The sequence below is a fragment of the Sinocyclocheilus rhinocerous genome, unplaced genomic scaffold (genome assembly GCF_001515625.1).
Source record: "Sinocyclocheilus rhinocerous isolate Xijiao unplaced genomic scaffold, SAMN03320098_v1.1 scaffold267, whole genome shotgun sequence".
Lineage (NCBI taxonomy): Eukaryota > Metazoa > Chordata > Actinopteri > Cypriniformes > Cyprinidae > Sinocyclocheilus > Sinocyclocheilus rhinocerous.
In genome coordinates, this window is record NW_015648513.1 from 32,634 (window position 1) to 49,962 (window position 17,329).

The 17,329-nt window shown below is 35.0% G+C and overlaps 1 protein-coding gene across 3 annotated transcripts in view; it reads right to left on the reverse strand.

Annotated features, from left to right (window-relative positions):
* LOC107709787 (tyrosine-protein kinase Fer-like) overlaps positions 1-17,329 on the reverse strand; it is a 64,936-nt gene that overhangs the window by 2,484 nt on the left and 45,123 nt on the right. For all 3 annotated transcript variants that reach the window (XM_016514408.1, XM_016514406.1, XM_016514407.1), the window contains 9 exons: positions 15,676-15,865; positions 11,632-11,727; positions 11,322-11,525; positions 8,699-8,821; positions 6,339-6,395; positions 5,371-5,486; positions 5,114-5,208; positions 4,848-4,971; positions 916-1,070 (listed from right to left, as the gene is read on the reverse strand). In XM_016514408.1, the coding sequence (XP_016369894.1) occupies positions 916-1,070; positions 4,848-4,971; positions 5,114-5,208; positions 5,371-5,486; positions 6,339-6,395; positions 8,699-8,821; positions 11,322-11,525; positions 11,632-11,727; positions 15,676-15,865 (1,160 nt within the window). The remainder of the gene's footprint in view (positions 1-915; positions 1,071-4,847; positions 4,972-5,113; positions 5,209-5,370; positions 5,487-6,338; positions 6,396-8,698; positions 8,822-11,321; positions 11,526-11,631; positions 11,728-15,675; positions 15,866-17,329) is intronic.

Below are 17,329 nucleotides of genomic sequence, written 5' to 3' on the forward strand. Positions count from 1 at the left end.
AGGAGGGCGTGGACAAGTCTTAACTTTTATAAAGAATATCTTTATATTTTATAAAGAATATTTGGGTTTGAGACTTTAGTCTTTGCAACTTTAGGGATCTTATCTATGCACGAACAGCTTGTAACACTCCAAAGAGAAAGGAAAATTTGAAATTACATCATATGACCCCTTTAAATGATCAAAAACGTCCTCTCTCTATTATATTTTGTTATTACTATTTTTAATGAGTGCTATTGGTCAGACATCGTTATGTCTGTTTGTGGGTTCTACAAATATTTAACCAATGAAATGCATACAAAAGAGCTTGTGACTAAAGCTTGTAATGCCATTGCATCCATTGGTTTGAATAAGTACAGCGTGTACTTCTTTTCTTTACTCAAGAAACACGGTCTAATTTTTCGTGTGTTTGAAGACTGGAGAAGAGTCTTAGCATTTGCTGTCTAGTTGTAGTTGTTTATGTTTTAAATATCCTGTGCATAGCAGTTGATCTTTTATATCATGATTATTTTGGCCAAATGTATTAAACAAGAAAAAGCGAGCGCCCATATACCTACAACAAACTTTATAACCTGTAAATTGATGAAAATGTAATGTGATTAATCTGCAGCCATTCTAATGACTGACAAACACACCCCGTCATTCGCTCATCAAAAACCTCGTTAACTCCATTTAAGCATGCTTTTCAGAAAATGTTAGGTGCAAGTGTCTGATCATATATAAAGCCAAAATGCGAACTATGACGACGCATTGTTCAATTATTGGGGGAAAAAAAACTTTCCCCCTTTCTATCTTTTTTTTTTTTTAAGTGCTTAGTGGTGTGCCGTGGGATTTTTACTTATCAAAACTGTACTGCGGCAGAAAAAAGGGTTGGGAAACACTGATCTAAGAGCAGCACAGACACCAAGAGTGCTTTACCATAGTTCAGTGCTTCCGGTGCAGTCCACTTGATTGGGATCTGTTTCAGTCCTGATGAGGAGTAGATGCCATTGTCCTCCTGGCGGGACATCCCAAAATCACTGATCTTCAACACATTGTTCTCTCCCACAAGGCAGTTGCGAGCAGCCAGATCTCTGCAAGATTTCAAGAAACACTGTAATACCACTTCATAAACAATACAACACATGCACTCTCAGCTCACAATCAGGACTGTGATTGGACAATTCACACCTGCCAACAACTACTGCCAACAAAATGATTGTGGAGCAAGCAGTCTAGATCCCCAATTATCCTGTGATTACACTTATGAACACCCCCAGTCTGGAAAAAGTGCCCAATGCAAAAAACATCATCTGCCTTCTGCTGTCAAAAATATCCAAGTATTCCAAGTCTAACTGTTCTACAAAACTTCAGATAAAAAAAAAAAAAAAGTGTTATGCAGCCATGTACTTTCTGGGACTGGATCAGTTTGGAACCTGTTGAAATATTGTTACATCACAAATGAGATTTTGGACAAGCCGTGATGTTTCTGGCCAAGTGTGAAAGCTCATTTAAAGAGTTATGCCCCCCAAACTGAATTTTTTTATAATCATTTATTTACTCTCACGTCATCCCAATATATGGTCTTCTTTCTTCAGATGAACAGTTCTTGACTGTAATCCATATGACCCTAATGGATGACTGAATGTCTTCTTAAGCAAAACGATAGGTATGAGCAGGAAAAACACTAATATTAAAAAAAAATTTCAGTATAAACCACAGCACGGTGGATCTACTTTTGGGTTACAATCCACATGCATTATATGGACTTTTTTCTTCTTCTAAAAATCTACATCTATAGCGCACAATAGTTTCACGCTCGTTTCATTTATAGGCATGTTATAAGCAGTGTTGGGCAGTAACTAGTTACTAGTAACGCATTACAGTAATAATATTACTTTCCCTGGTAACTAGTAGTGTAACTAATTACTAATAAAATGTAAGTAATAATATTAGTTACCATACAAAATAATGGCTAGTTACTTTTTTTGTCACAATCGCAAACTGAATTGAATTAAAAAAATTCAGTCATCTCTATCAATTTTCATAATCGTTGTCGTGCGTGTATGAACGTGACATCACCAATGCAGCAAGCAAGCTTTGTCAGAAGAATGAGAAGGCCACATCATATGGCAGCAGGAAATACAGCCATTATTTTAATTTTGTAGAGAGAAAGGATGACGAACATCAGTGGTACTAAGACTTTGTCTACTGTGAATCCCACTGTGAATTGGTTGGTTCTGCCTGCTTGAGCCCTGTTGCAGATTTTACTATGTTGCTGCTCTATTAAATAACATAAGTTGTTTAAAATATTGTGGCGTGTCATCAGTTTGAGCCAAATTTACTCTACATGGACTACATGGATTCAGAGGCTGCAAAAATTATGCAATTATCAGGTTTTTGGAGTGTAATGGAAATGTAATGAAACCAGTAGTGTAACTAGTTACTGTTGGCTGGAAGTACAGTTATTTTAAATTTTAATATTTCAAAATATCATTTTTTTTCTATATATTTGATCAAATAAATGCAGCAGACTGGGTAGACCAAAAAAAAAAGTTTTCATATCGTAAGGTTCAGAATTTAAATCTTAAAAGAGTAGTCCCTTGTAGCGTCTGGACCAATCAGACACACCATTTTTCATTTCATTTAACAAATCAGTTATTCATTAGATTAACAAATCGTCACAGTCCCCTCACCCAATAAACTGGATATTTTTTTTTTTTTTTATGTCTACAAAAGTCGATCGTCATATTCTTAACGTCTCTCTCATATAAGGATATGGATGATTCTATCTAAACTCTTCCATCCCCAACCAGTGATTTAAGATTCTAGTCTACAGCCACCGCTGTGCCTCTCGCTGGCATTTATGCTGAGCAGACATCCTCAGCCATACAACCATATTAGGTTGTCACATCCCAAAAATTGCTTTGCTGACACGAGATGGGGAAAGACAGTAGGGGGGAGCAGAGAAGCTGACAGAAAGGTGCTCAAACCGCCGCCACCCCCTAACATGATCATGTCTGATAGTAAATGGGTTTTAACGGGGTGCTGATAGAGCCGTGGCAGTGTTAAGCGCCCAGAGCTTATTTCTGAGCTGAGACTCGATGTATTCAGACGGCCGGCTCTGGCCTCAAACAACACAATGCACCAAAGCCTATTTCACAGTTTAAAAATCACCACCAGAAAGAAGCAAGAAAAATGAGGCTTGTTTCAGTTATAGAAATATAATTATTTCACAACTTCTTAAATACCATTAAATATTAATTTAAGTTTTAAATAGCCTATTCATTTTAAAAACATATTTGTCAAGTTGCCAGACATAATTAAATATGTTGCTGTTCATTGAAAATGAAAAGACAATTTTATGTCTTTTAGGATAATATTTTGTAAAATGTTTCTATGAAGAACTAAATCATACAGACAGCACAATCTCATATAATCTTAAACTAACTCAAAAGCTCCCGCAGCCCAATATTTTGGATTTATTTACTTTTTCTAATATGTTGTCTTTTCTAACATGTTGACAATTATGCTACTGGATGAAAAGGAATAAATAATATGAAATGTAATACCATTGATTCAAGATTTAAAAAGGCTGTGCAATCCCTGCTTATTAAGAACTGTGTTTCCAGACATAATTATGCGTGCTTTTTAGGTGCTGCATTTAGATATATATTTTGAGACACTATTTTAAAATGTTTGAAATGTTAAATGCTTTATCAGAGCTGTATCTTTCTCGCTATGATCTGATTTCATCCTCTTACTTGTATTATAGTATAAGAGACTCACGATCTGCAGAATGGTACCGCTACAGCAGTCTGTCACGCCACATTTAAGTGCGTCAAAATGGCATTTATTGTTTGGATTTTGTGATAAAATGTACAGGATTTGAAAGCTGCCACTTTGTTTCTTATCAGAAGTAGCAAAGCACAAAGCTCGTTGTGATAATTGGATTGGATGTGCTTTACAAATAATGTTTTGTAAAGGGAAAATCACGTATCTGGCAACCCTGGCTTGAACTATGGGTTTCATAGGGTCAAATAGAACCCCGCGTTAACGGTGCTGTAACGCATTATTATTGCTTTAACTGGACAGCCCTAAATTCAACACAAGAAAAATTTTCTTCACACAAGTTGCTGTCTGACACGCTTTTCTGCCGCCTTTTGATTGACAAGAAATAATAAGCCCTGATCATCAGCTGCCATCAGATGGCTAATAGTGCAGATAATTGCTTTTATCAGCCAATAATCTGTATACATTTGTGCATCCCTAATTGTAGTATAGTAATTTTTCACTGTAATGCAGTGAAATGTTCACAAATATTGCATAAAATAGTCCATTTAAAATTAGATTTCACTATTTTTAACTGTTTTTATCAATAATTTTCAGTAATAAATGGCTTGTAAGTTTCATAACACATCGTCCACCTTTTCTTAAGATTAATGTAATAGATTCTGGGCTTTCTGATAAATATAACATGACTAAAAAAAGAATGATATATAATTTAGATTGTAATTTTTTTATACATTATGGTAGCATTTGTTGTACAGCATTTAATTTATGTTGATATAAATAAAACAATGAATTTTTCACTGTAATAAAGTATATATTGGGTAGTCTATTGAAATTTAGACTACAAGAAAATGTAAAATACTACATCAAGATTACAGTAAAGACAAACAGGAGGAAATTGTGGCTAATGGCCATGAAAAATAATATCACAAAAAATAATGTCCCAAAAATGTCCTATAACAGGATGTTTTTTATATATAATATTACTTATTTTGTTTTTCTTCTGATTTTAATCTGACACGTTTTTGCTATGATAGACTGTATCACTTCTACGTCTGAAACATTTCCGTTTTTCTCACCTGTGTATACAGTTCTTTAGCTCCAGGTATGCCATTCCGGCAGCAGCGTCTAATGCAAACTTTACCAGTTGCTTTGTCTTGAGGTCCTCTTTTTTCTTTCTTAAGAATGATAAAAAGTCCCCGCCTGTTGAAAAATGGCAAAATAAATGAGCTACCGATATGCAATAAATTACAAGAGACACCAACATCCCCAACAAATTTATGACACTTTTAACGAGGAAGGGTTTCAGCAGCTAATGGCTGAAGCAAAGATGCAGTTTACTGACCTGGTACGAGCTCCATTACTATGTAAATGGGCTGCCGTTGGGTACAGACGCCTATTAACTTCACAATGTTGGGGTGATCATACTGCTTCAGGATCCTAGAGGTGGAGTTGAGCAGAAATGAATATGGAAATGACCACATTATTTCATCACTCATTTTTAGGAGAATATGAACGAGGCGAACATTATTTCTTGATGTTTGAGGAATGAGATAAAGAGCAAGTGTGACGTAAAGCGTAAAACAGTGAATGTGGGTTCACCTGGCTTCTGAGAGGAACTTTATCTTGAGGTCTTGTGGTAGATCTTCCTTACAAGTTTTCACGGCCACCAGGGTTTTATCTCGCAGCGTTCCTCTAAAAACCTCACCAAAATTTCCCTAAAACAACATTTGTCCAAAAGCATTTCTTAGTGTCTAATGTTATTATTTTAAAAATAACAAAAACACCAAAAAGAAACACCTTAACATGGCTTTCTGGACATGCATCATAGTAGTAGTACTAGCAAATGGTTCATGACAGATGGCTAATTGTCCAAAAAACTACTTAAAGTCGACAAATTTTTGTGTTTTTTTGTCATATTTAAACAAACTAGTCACTTGTGAAAATATGTAGTTTTGCACAAGGTCCTACCACAGTGTTTTTTTTTTTTTTTTCATTTACCGTGCAAATTATGACCCATGATGAGTTAATATGCTATTTATTCAGAGTATACACTAGTGTTGAAATATTTGGGGTTGGTAAGATTTTCTTTTATGTTTTTAAATTAAGTCTCTTACACTCACCAAGGCTGCATTTATTTGATCAAAACAAAAACAGTAATATTGTGAAATATTACAACAAATAAAACTGTTTTCTATTTAAATAAATTTTAAAATGTATTGTAAATGCATTTTAAAATTCAGAACTTATTCTAATATTGTGATTTGCTGCTGAAGAAACATTTCTAGTTAGTATCCATGCTGATAACTGTTTTGTATTTTTGTATATTTTTGTTGAAACGGGATTTCTTTTTCTTTTTTTTCAGGATTCTTGGAAGAATATAATGTTCAAAAGAACAACATTTATTTAAAATAGAAACCTTTTGTAACATTTTAAATGTCTTTAGTGTCACTTTCGATATTTTTGATTAATTTTAAGCATCCTTGCTGGATAAAAGTATTAATTTATAAAAATAAAAAAAGGGGTATTTTAAACATTCCTAAACACAAGCACAATGGATATGGACTTACTTTCCCAAGGAGTTCTCCAAGAATGACGTCCTCATGATTGAGAATCCATTTCTTATCCTGAGCAAACAAACAAAAATAGCAAATTATCTTTCTGACACTTGTTCATTAATGAACTAATGACTCGTGCAGAGACAAACAGAAGAGAGATGCAGAGCGTCCTGTGGGTCAGTCACTGTGCTACTGCTCTGATGAATGATAATGATGCAATTATCACCTCATTCTCCAAAAGCACTCGCTTAGACACAGACATTCTGGGATATCTATGGAATATCTCTAAAACCTTTTTTTTTTTTTTGTATGAAAACTCTACTTTTATTTTATTTACGTTATGCACAATTGTATTTGAGTACACTATAATGATAACAGCAATAAACAAAGAGGTATATGTACAAAGTCCATTTTGCAAATAATACCATCACAATTTCATTTCTAAAGGTGCAGCAGGAAGATTTTACAGAATATTCCTTAAAAGCCATAAAAACACTTACTTTTAAATGCATGCATTTTTTCTGTGATTTTCTTTCATTGTGTTTAATTGAACATTGACCCTAGCTGCTTTTACTGGCACAAATAGCGAATGTAGCACTGTAGTCTTCGTTTGAGGGTTCGAAGAGGTTCAGACAATTAAAGCACACATACAGATGAAAAAATCGCTTTCTAAAATCTCAATGCATTTACAGCAGCACTAATGAGAATAGACATTTATTACAACACTGATAATGGCATCAGTTAAAGATCCATTATTCTAAACATCTTGAAGATGAGTGACCTGCTGTGTCAACATTAACCTGGACAATAATGCACTTCACTCAATATAATCCAAAACCGAACACAACAAAACAAGCAGCAGTATCTGCATCAAAACTGTGTATTTTCTGAGATTTAGACAGCTTACATTAGTTCTAATGCTGTCATTGCTGACTCTGTCTGTCAACTAAAGCTGCCCAAATTGACCAAAACGAACATATAAATGGCTATAAAATAAACATTTATCATGCTGCTGCTGCTGCCAAGATATCAAGGGGGGAAAAAATATAAATAGCTCCAAACCAAATCATATTTGGTTTATTCTCTGCTACCAATTACTCTTTAAGGGTCTTTACACTTGTTTTCTTTTTTTGTTTGTTTGTTTTGTTTTTTAAAGAATCAAAGTCAGACCTCTTCAGTGACTTAAAAATGAACCCACTTCTCTTTGGATTCACATTGTACATAAACTCCTTGTAATAAGAGCTCAGTTTTCACTTATTTGGAACAAAGTCAAGTCAAATATTATTAGCAATAAACTTATTGCAAACATGAATAACAACAACATTATGATTATTATTATTATTATTATTATTATGCTATTATATATAGTTTTTCTTGGTTTTCATAATGTTCCTCACTCCAAATCTGCTAAAATGATCGTGTGCCAGGCACATGTATATGTATAATAACCTATAATTATATAGCACCTTATAATGCATCGTACAATCTCATGAATAATTATAATCACAGTTAACACATTATAAAACTTGCCAATTCATTGTTATACTATGCATTTTAAATTCGGTTATAATTATTTATGACAAGATATAATGTATTACAAATTATGAATAATTATAATGCATTATACCCTCTAAATGAGATTAATTAGCCTTTATGTAATGCATTATAAAGGGATATTAGGGCTCTAATATCCCTTTATAATGCATTACATAAAGGCTTTAAGTAAAGTGTTAACCAATAAAATCTTACTAACCCAAAACATTTTTGGATTTTATGTCAATTAAATGTGCAGTTTTACACAGTCCGAATGTATCCCAGCATTCACAGGGGTCTGATAGTGTTTTTTGCATGCTGCAGCAGAAACATCACCACTATTATGATTTCAGTCAACATGCTCGGATGAGGTGCTTTACCCCTGTCATCAAAAACCCATCAGAGGAACAGCATGGCAGGTAATCATCCGACCTGACGGATGCACACATAGACACACACTTCCTGGGGGAATCCAGCCAGTGTAGACCACCATCAAGAAAGGAGTTCAAACTGATATTTTCTAAACCATTACAATCTTTTTCTGTAGCCAAGCAGAAATCAACACACACACACACACACACACACACACATCAAATCACAGGACTTTACATCAGCAAGACAGGTTGATTTGAGAACTGCACTGCACAACATCAATCTAATGTTCAATGTAGCTGCTCACGTTAGGGAAAATGAGCAATGTGCTGTCCGAATTTCTGTAATAAGGAATTTTATGGCTGCATATTGGAAATACGGTTATAGCTTTAGAAGTGAAGACATATTAAATGACTGTACTGAGAGCAGAACAGCTTGTTAAAATGAAAAGAGAGACAATGTTTCACCTTTATGACAGGGTTCAGGAGCACGACCCCAGATTTCTTGGTGATGACTTGCTTAGTTGTGTAATGATGCTCTATGAGCTGTGGGATGGTGGGGAAGCCAGTGCCTTCAAATCTGTACTGATTCTGCAAACAAAAAGAGGCTAATTAAATCAGACAGTATAGTGAGCTTCTAAAATAAAATAAATACACTTAGTAGTGAGCTCATAAAATAAAATACAAAATAGAAATTTTGGAGTATTTTGGGCATTGTTGTATACATTTTTATTTATACTTTGCTATTGTTTTTTGGCAATAAAAATGTTTAGCAAAAATATATATATATACGTGTGTGTGTGTGTGTGTAAGCGATAATGCACGTGTAGATGTCATCAGTTACGGACGTTAACTCTAGCATTCTGCCAGCTTCAAATCAGACACAGAGATAAGGTAGTGCAGTAAGATCACATTTATTTGAATAAATTGTAGCGAATCAGCTCATGGGGAAATATGAATAATTAATCATAACTAGTTATAATTAATTATAAATATTTAGATCCGCTGTAGATATTTACTTGACCTCTCAGGGTCAACTGTCTGTCAATTCTAAGAACGTTAATTTCCTGGTTAAGGGAAATAACTTTCTTACTGTACAACTCTACACAGAGCCTGTAGCATAAATCTGCAGTTATGAGCAAACAATGACCAACGTCAAGTGTGATACAAGTAAGACTTTATTAACTACATAAACACTTAAAAAAAAAACTAGTCTAACATACACCTACACATACACACACACACACACACGCATACAGTTGGTATAGGAAAAGGGTTAAAGCTTAAGCAGTAAAGAGGAGAGAAATAAGGAATGAAGTTATGGAACCATTTGCATATTCAGCAGATCTACACCTGAGGGAAACGTCAGATTCTTAGTTCAAACACACCTTTGTAAAAAGGTGAAAATGATACCTAATGTATCAATTAATAAGACTAAGTTTGAATACTTGCACGTCTCGTCTGTCTGAAAGAGAGGTTTGATGCAGGGGTCTGTGAATGTTTGTTAATCTAATGAATAATTGATTTGTTAAATCAAATGAAAAATGGTGTGTCTGATTGGTCCAGACGCTACAAAATTATAGCATTTATTTGAATTAATTATCGAGAGTAAGAGAGATTAAAGTTGTGTGTGTTAGGGCTGCACGATTATGACAAAAATCATAATTGTCGATTATTCCCTTGAAATTGTAATTGCGATTATTAATTACGATTATCACAATTTACATTGAATGATGTTTATACCATTGTTTGATGCAACTGCATGCCGTATTTTTATATGAAAATAAACAAGCTGAAAACACTTAACTGAAAAACTTTTAGTGCTTTTCTATAGAAATTAAGCCTCAAATGTCAACTAAACATCGGATTGGTTTCTTCTTTAAAGGGGTCATATGATGCGATTTTAAAATTTTCCTTTCTCTTTGGAAGCAAGAGGTAAATTTATCCAGTATAAGGTATTACATAGGTATTATTATACACCAGTGCGACTTTTTAGAATGGGTTGTCTGATTGATAATAAATGCTGGAAATGTAAACAAGAAACTGGCACATACATTCATGCTCTCTGGCAATGTTCAAAGATTCAACCTTTTTGGGAAATTGTGTTGAAATATCTTGGAAGATGTTTGGGATTTAACCTTCCATTTTCATCAAGGATTTGTCTTTTAGGAGATAAATCGGAGATTCCTCAGATTAAAAATAACGAGTTTTCCCTTGTTACTGTCGGTGTAATCACGGCAGTACGACTGATACTTAGATTTTGGAAAGATATTCAATGTCCTTCACTTAAAATGTGGATTGAATCTATGATAGAGAATGTATCATATGAAAAAATGTTAGCTAAAGTGAATGGAAATCACATGGATGTTGACTTGTGGGAGAATTTTATTCAGATTGTTACTTCAGGCATGGATCTAGTATCAGTCATCCTTTGAAGTGTGACTTGATTACCCAGTTGTGCATTTAAGTGTCATTTCTATAATTATTATTATTTATGATAATTACTTTTGTTTGTTTTGTTTTGAATACAGTGTATTTATTTATTTATTTTTATACTGGTATGTTTTGTTATGTATAAAGAAAACCAATAAAAACTTCATTTTCAAAAAAAATAAATAAATAAATTTGATTAATTGCGCAGCCCTAGTGTGTGTGAATTTTCTGTGTCTGCATGTCTCTCTCTACAAACAATTAAGCTTTGAGTTTAGTTACTTCCCCCTCCTTGCTGAGAAATACAGTGTAGCGATTCAGCATTAAAGCTATTTTATTAACAAAAGTCACGGGACAGCGCTGACAAGAAGTTTCTGTGCTCCCGAATGTTTCTGTGTGCGAGTGATGTGTGTGTGTGCATCAATTAAGGCAACACATTTATATAGAACAGTGATTAAACTAACTTGGAACTACCTGTGCATTAAACGGTTTTAATGCATACCAGCCAATCAGAATCGAGTATTATAAATGTGTTACATAAATATATATAAGCCATCATTTTTAATGATTCCTTCGTCACTCATTGTTGAATCTACAAATATTCTGACTAAAAAATTCTTTGGATGAATAATGACATTGTTTTGAGTCATCATGTACTCACTTCAGCAAACTGAATGATGAAATGTCTGCGCTGTCCATCTGAGAACACAGACAGCACATATTCTCCAGGTTTGCCGTGGCTCTCGCGCACCAGGAAGTCTCCCTGCTGCTTCAGCAGCTCCTGGGCCTCTGTCCTGGGAATGGCACCGTGATACCACTCTTGCTCGCCCAGCGGTTTCTCACTAGTGGGTATCACATCAAAAAACTGAAGAGGAACAAACACAAGGAGGTCAAGGCAGAGAACATGACAGGACAGATAGAAATGAGGAGGTGATGATGGAAAAAGCAGGAGACTCGGTTATGAAACGTACTGATGAAGAGCCCAGTACAGACTTGGGCGAGCGGATGATTCCAGCGATGGAGTGTCTGAGGGTGTCAAACTTCGATACCTTGTCTTTGCTTTTATCCTGAAATATAATGTATTTTTCAATGGCTACGTTTTGCAGCACATTCATTAAGCATAAAGAGTATAAAAAAATAGATAGATAAACAGTAAATAAAATAGGTAAATGTAAATATCCAAAAATGTTTTTTTGGACACGGTACAATGATAATACCCTATCTTTTAGACATACATCACAGTGATACAACGTTTTTGGACACTGTAATACGACAGATTTTCTATCACTGCAATATGGTAGTGCCAAAGGACTGTTTTGTAAGAGAAAAATCATACACTTAGTGTTGAATTGGATGCATACATTTGAATAGAATTTAGCAGACACTTTTTTAAATAAATTTCATTTACAAATCCCTGCAGTGAAAGTATTCCTTTAAAACAGTCATAATAAATCATTCTGTGCATCAATGCACTAGTAAAAAAGGCAACAAAAAAACTGGGAACACACTGCCCTCTTCAGCAAACTTCAACACCAGCAGCATGTCAAATAAAACGATACCTTCATATTACACAACAAATATTAATATTGTGCTGGGAAGCAGTTTAATAAGTCAAAATTACTGTTAGTAAAAACAAATTGTTGTATCTAAATGATTTTCACTGCACTGATTTAACAAATTTAAGAGCATATTATTCACTTGTACGTGTGGCAATTATTAACAGTTTTAAGTATTATGTTTTTTACAGACTACTAACCACATACATTCCAATTACAAAAGGAGATCTAGTATATTTTATAGTTTTTGTATATAATAATTAGAGCAAAAGAATACACATTACAAAAACTAGATTATTAAAAAAGTTTATTACCACCTTCAATATGCTACTTTTTCTTTCTTTGTGTGCATGATTTTTATTTGCTCAGTTTTTGTTCATATGACTATGTTTTGTTATACAAATCTACATTTATACATTTAAAGGGGTCATATGATGCGATTTCAATTTTTCCTTTCTCTTTGGAGTGTTACAAGCTCTTGGTGCATAAAGAAGATCTGTAAAGTTGCAAAGACTAAAGTCTCAAATCCAAAGAGATATTCTTTATAAAAGTTAAGAGTCAGCCACACCTACCTAAAACGGCTCGTTCTAACACACCCCGTACAATTTGGATTGTTAACAAATAATCCAACAGACCCCATACATATGGGATGATATTAGGCTCAAAATAATTAATAGATGCACGCACAATTATCCATGTACTGCATAAATTTTATACATGTATCTTACCGATTCTATTTGATTCATTTGAATTTTGAGACTTTCGCTCCGCCCTTTTAACCTTGCCCAATCCACACACACACAGCTCGTGATCCACACGCAGCTGAGCCAAAGAAAATCAGTGACCACTAGATGGCATGAACCGAACAAGATCGACTCGAACTAGACGTCAATTAATGCACGCGTGTCACCTGTTGTACAAATCGCAGCACAATCATTTAATCCCGAATTCCACAGAATCAAACTGAAAGGCATTTGTTTGTGGTTAGTAAGATACATGTATAAAATGTATGCAGTACATGGATAATTGTGCGTCGATCTATTAATCATTTTGAGTCTAATTTCATCCCATACATACCTAACTACTGGACTGGGTGCTGGGACGTCTGAACAACACCCAGGCCACTGGCTACTGTAGCAGCAAGCACACCTTAGCCAGATAAAATGACTTTTATGGCCCAACGGAATTCAGAGAGTTAAATCTCACTTAATTCACTTTGAAACAGACACATACTGCCCATAGAAAATGACTTCTTCATTAATTCATAGACAAACCTTTCTATGAAAGAACATGCATATCTTCAGGACATTTTGTGTATTATTACTGGTTTTGTATATTGTCTTTTGTATTGTAGGCAATGCAAGTATCGTACATTTAACTAAACGAAACCGAGGTTTAGTATAAGCGATAGTTCCCTTTGTACAAAGGCGCTGGCGGTTCGGCTCAAGTGGTTAACGGACTGCTTTTTCATAGCCTCATTCCCTGGTTTCTAATGGTTTTATTCATTCACTTTTACTCCCTTTTCTCCCCAAGTATATATATGCTTGAGTGTGTATGCTTGTGTAGACTAGTTATGTGTTAGTGTCTTAGTTAATAAAACTTCATGAGTTTGTTTTCTGTGGTTACTGCTTGTAAAGTCAATTTAACGAGCCGATCTTGCTACAAGCTCTAATGCATGAGTACTGTAAGAAAGTTATTTTCTATGGCCATGACAATAATCTTTCTTAGAGTTGATATGAAATTACACTGAATGTTTGCTGGACAAACAGATTAGTTGATTGTAATATTAATTCTGCTACGGTTACTACTGACAGTTGATATAAATAATTGTAATTATTTATATACATTTTCTTTCTGAGCAAATTAGCTACAGTGTAGAAAATGAAAAATATTAGAATATTAGAAAAAGAATCATATTAGTTGGCATCATTCGTTTAGCAAATAGATGTTTTCTTCAGTTATTTTTTACACGTAATTATGCCTTGTACAAGCTTCTGTTACATTCACTGTTCATCTATTGCTCTGTCATATTTTATTTTTTATTTAATGGCACAGCGCACATTTAGAGCTGCTCTAGTGCAGCGGCACAATAATCAAGTGACGTTTTGCTGTAATAATGTAGGCAACCACTCATTATACATAACCATAAACATAATCATATAACAGTTAATATTTTTTTATGTAATTTAGTTTTAATCCAAATGACACGTGTGCTGAGCAGTGTTGGGCAGTAACGCATTATAATTTTCAAAATAGTAATTAGAGTATAGTTACAAGCCGAGGTCTCTATACATTACTGCCGCGTTACATTGCTGGCAGAATGCAGTGATTTCTAATCTAGAGATTGTAAAAAGGATGTAGCACACGCACTGTCGAGTCAAGTGCCAGTGGATTAGAGACCTGCTCCCGTGAGACCCGGTGCAACAGAGTGTGGCGCGGGACAAGACTTGATAGGCGAGCGCAGAGACTTGTGTGTGTGCGGGATGTGGGAGAATAAAATGATTCACGGGACTCCCGCAAAATAGAAATATCTAAACATAAAATATCTAAAACAAATAAATTGTTATTCATCTATTGCACAAAAGCAACATGAACTAATATAAAATATAAACGATTAACAGGTGCAAGCGTATGCAGAGTTTCTATTTAGGCTATAACACGTGTTCGCTGCGTTGGGATTTCTTGGAGAAAAAAGTAACGTAATGTAACTAATTACTATTGAAATAAAGTGATCAGAACAGTAACGTGATTACTTTTAAAAGCAGTAATCAGTAATTTGATTACATTTTCAGAGTAACTTGCCCAACACTGGTGCTGAGTGAGCGATTAGCAACCATGCAACAGAATACTGAATTTAGGATTAATATTCTTTTAATTATGTACATGTACTCCATATACATACTTATCTCTGATATCTCCATTCTGTTCTCAGTGTTTCTTTGTCTGGGCATAAACACTGTACACATGCTGTGTGGTACCAGTTTTCAGTGCCAGGGCATTTTAATGACTACAAAGACACAAGCACAGGATCTGGCCTGATAACTGATATTTCTAATTTTTGCAATGCCCACTTTTGTCCTCAGGACTTTATGAAAGCCAGAAGCAAAAAGATTACCAGTCATTATATTGCAACTAATGCAACTAATGATATGACCCCTTTAAATTGTAGGTTTATACATTTAAAGACCGCTGTGGCAGTTTTGACCTTGGATTTTGCACCAAGTGAAAGTCAATAGAGAATCGTCACAAACTCCTCTTCTGGGATATGATTAATATGAGCTCAAATGAGCAAGCACAGGGACAAGTCAAAAACCCGTTGGAAATAGTACACCATCTGGTCACCTTTGGCATACTATTTTCAACATTCTATGATTTGGGACACACAAATTCTAATCCTCCGTACTATTTAAAAAAATGATAGTGTGCGATTTGGGATGCAGCTCCAAAAAGTGCCTTTACCATTGAGTTGACTGAGCGGGCATCCTCTTCATAATTGACGACAGGCGGTGGTTCTTTGCCCTCGTTCTCTTGCATCTTCTGTTCTAGTAGTTCTCTCTGTGCCATTAGTTTGGCCTCCGAACAGCGCAGCAGCTGGACCGTCTGTCTCAACTCCTCCAGAGACTGCTTCTGACTGAGTAACAACACCACACTGAAAAAAAGAGAGATCACGCAGTTCAATCCACAATGAACGCTTGCTTTTAATCTCTTTTTAAAGATTTTTTTCTGAACGTTACATCAGAGGCAGAAGCACTGTCAAGGTTATTTCTTTAATCTATTTTACTCTAAACTGAAATGCAACCAATGAAACTACAAAATATACCAAAAATGTCTTTAATAAATGCAATTTAATAAAACCATTTACACATTTATTTTGACAAAGCCCTTATAACACTGCACAGAATTACAACAGAATGTCATGAATTTAAATTTAAATTTACAACCTGAGTTCAATTTGCTTTACATAGCAAAAATTGGCTCAGTAATATAATAAGCTCATGGTGTGAAACAGGCCAAACCATTTCATTCTGATTTCTAAAAGGAGAGAAAAGTATCCTAGAAACAAATATGAAATATCATCCTTGACCAAGAAACATTTGTACAAGCGTGAAAAAAAATGGCATATGAAAGATTACGTCCATAATGTGTGAGGAAATATAAATGACTGCATACATCAGCATAGAGTTTAGTTGGCTAAATTGGCATGGGGAAGTTCAGATGTAGAGCTGAGCAGCACTGCCGCCCATTTGCAGAGGTGATTATATCAGCATCTCTTGTACTGGATTACCCAGCAGACCTTAAAGAATGTGCTGAAGCTGGACAAATCCTCATCTACCCAGCACAACAGCACAGTTCACTGAGCTCCATCAGTCCGAGCCCTTTCATCTTCACGGAGGTGCTGAGGTCAACACGGATCGGTCTGCTCAACCTAATGAATCTCTATGGAAACACTTGAGTTCTCCACACTTCACTGCTGCATTCATTGTTATAGCTAACACAGAGAGAACACTGAAGCAGGAATGACCATGAATGGAAATTCAGTCAAATAATGGTTTCAGTGAAAAAAGCCCCTGCTGCTTGACATTGTAGAACTCCTGAATTAAAAACACAACTAGTGTAAACTAACATTAGTAAACAAGCATTACGAACATAGTGGCTGCTATTTCTCCTGTAATCAACACTAAACACAATTTAAGATCACAATATAAGATTTTGATTCTCTATGTTTTTGCATGAAAAAAGAAATATGATTTCAGTTTCTGAATTTCTATCTTTATTTTCGTGTTTTTTTTCAGATTTTTAAAGGGGTGGTTGATTGCGATTTCACATTTAAGTTAGTAAGTTAGTGTGTAATGTTGCTTTTGAGCATAAACAATATCTGCAAAGTTACGAAGCTGAAAGTTCAATGCAAATTCGGCGGTTTAATGCCTACAAAAAAACGGCTTGTAGGGACTACAATGAGTTACTTCCCGGGTTCGTGACATCACAAACCCAGATATGTTTAGACGCGCACTAGAGGCGGTTTAGCCAATCACAATCACACTGGGCTAGCTAACCAATCAGAGCCCATCGCCTATTTCTGAGGGCGGGGCTTCATAAAAACAGGAAAAGATCA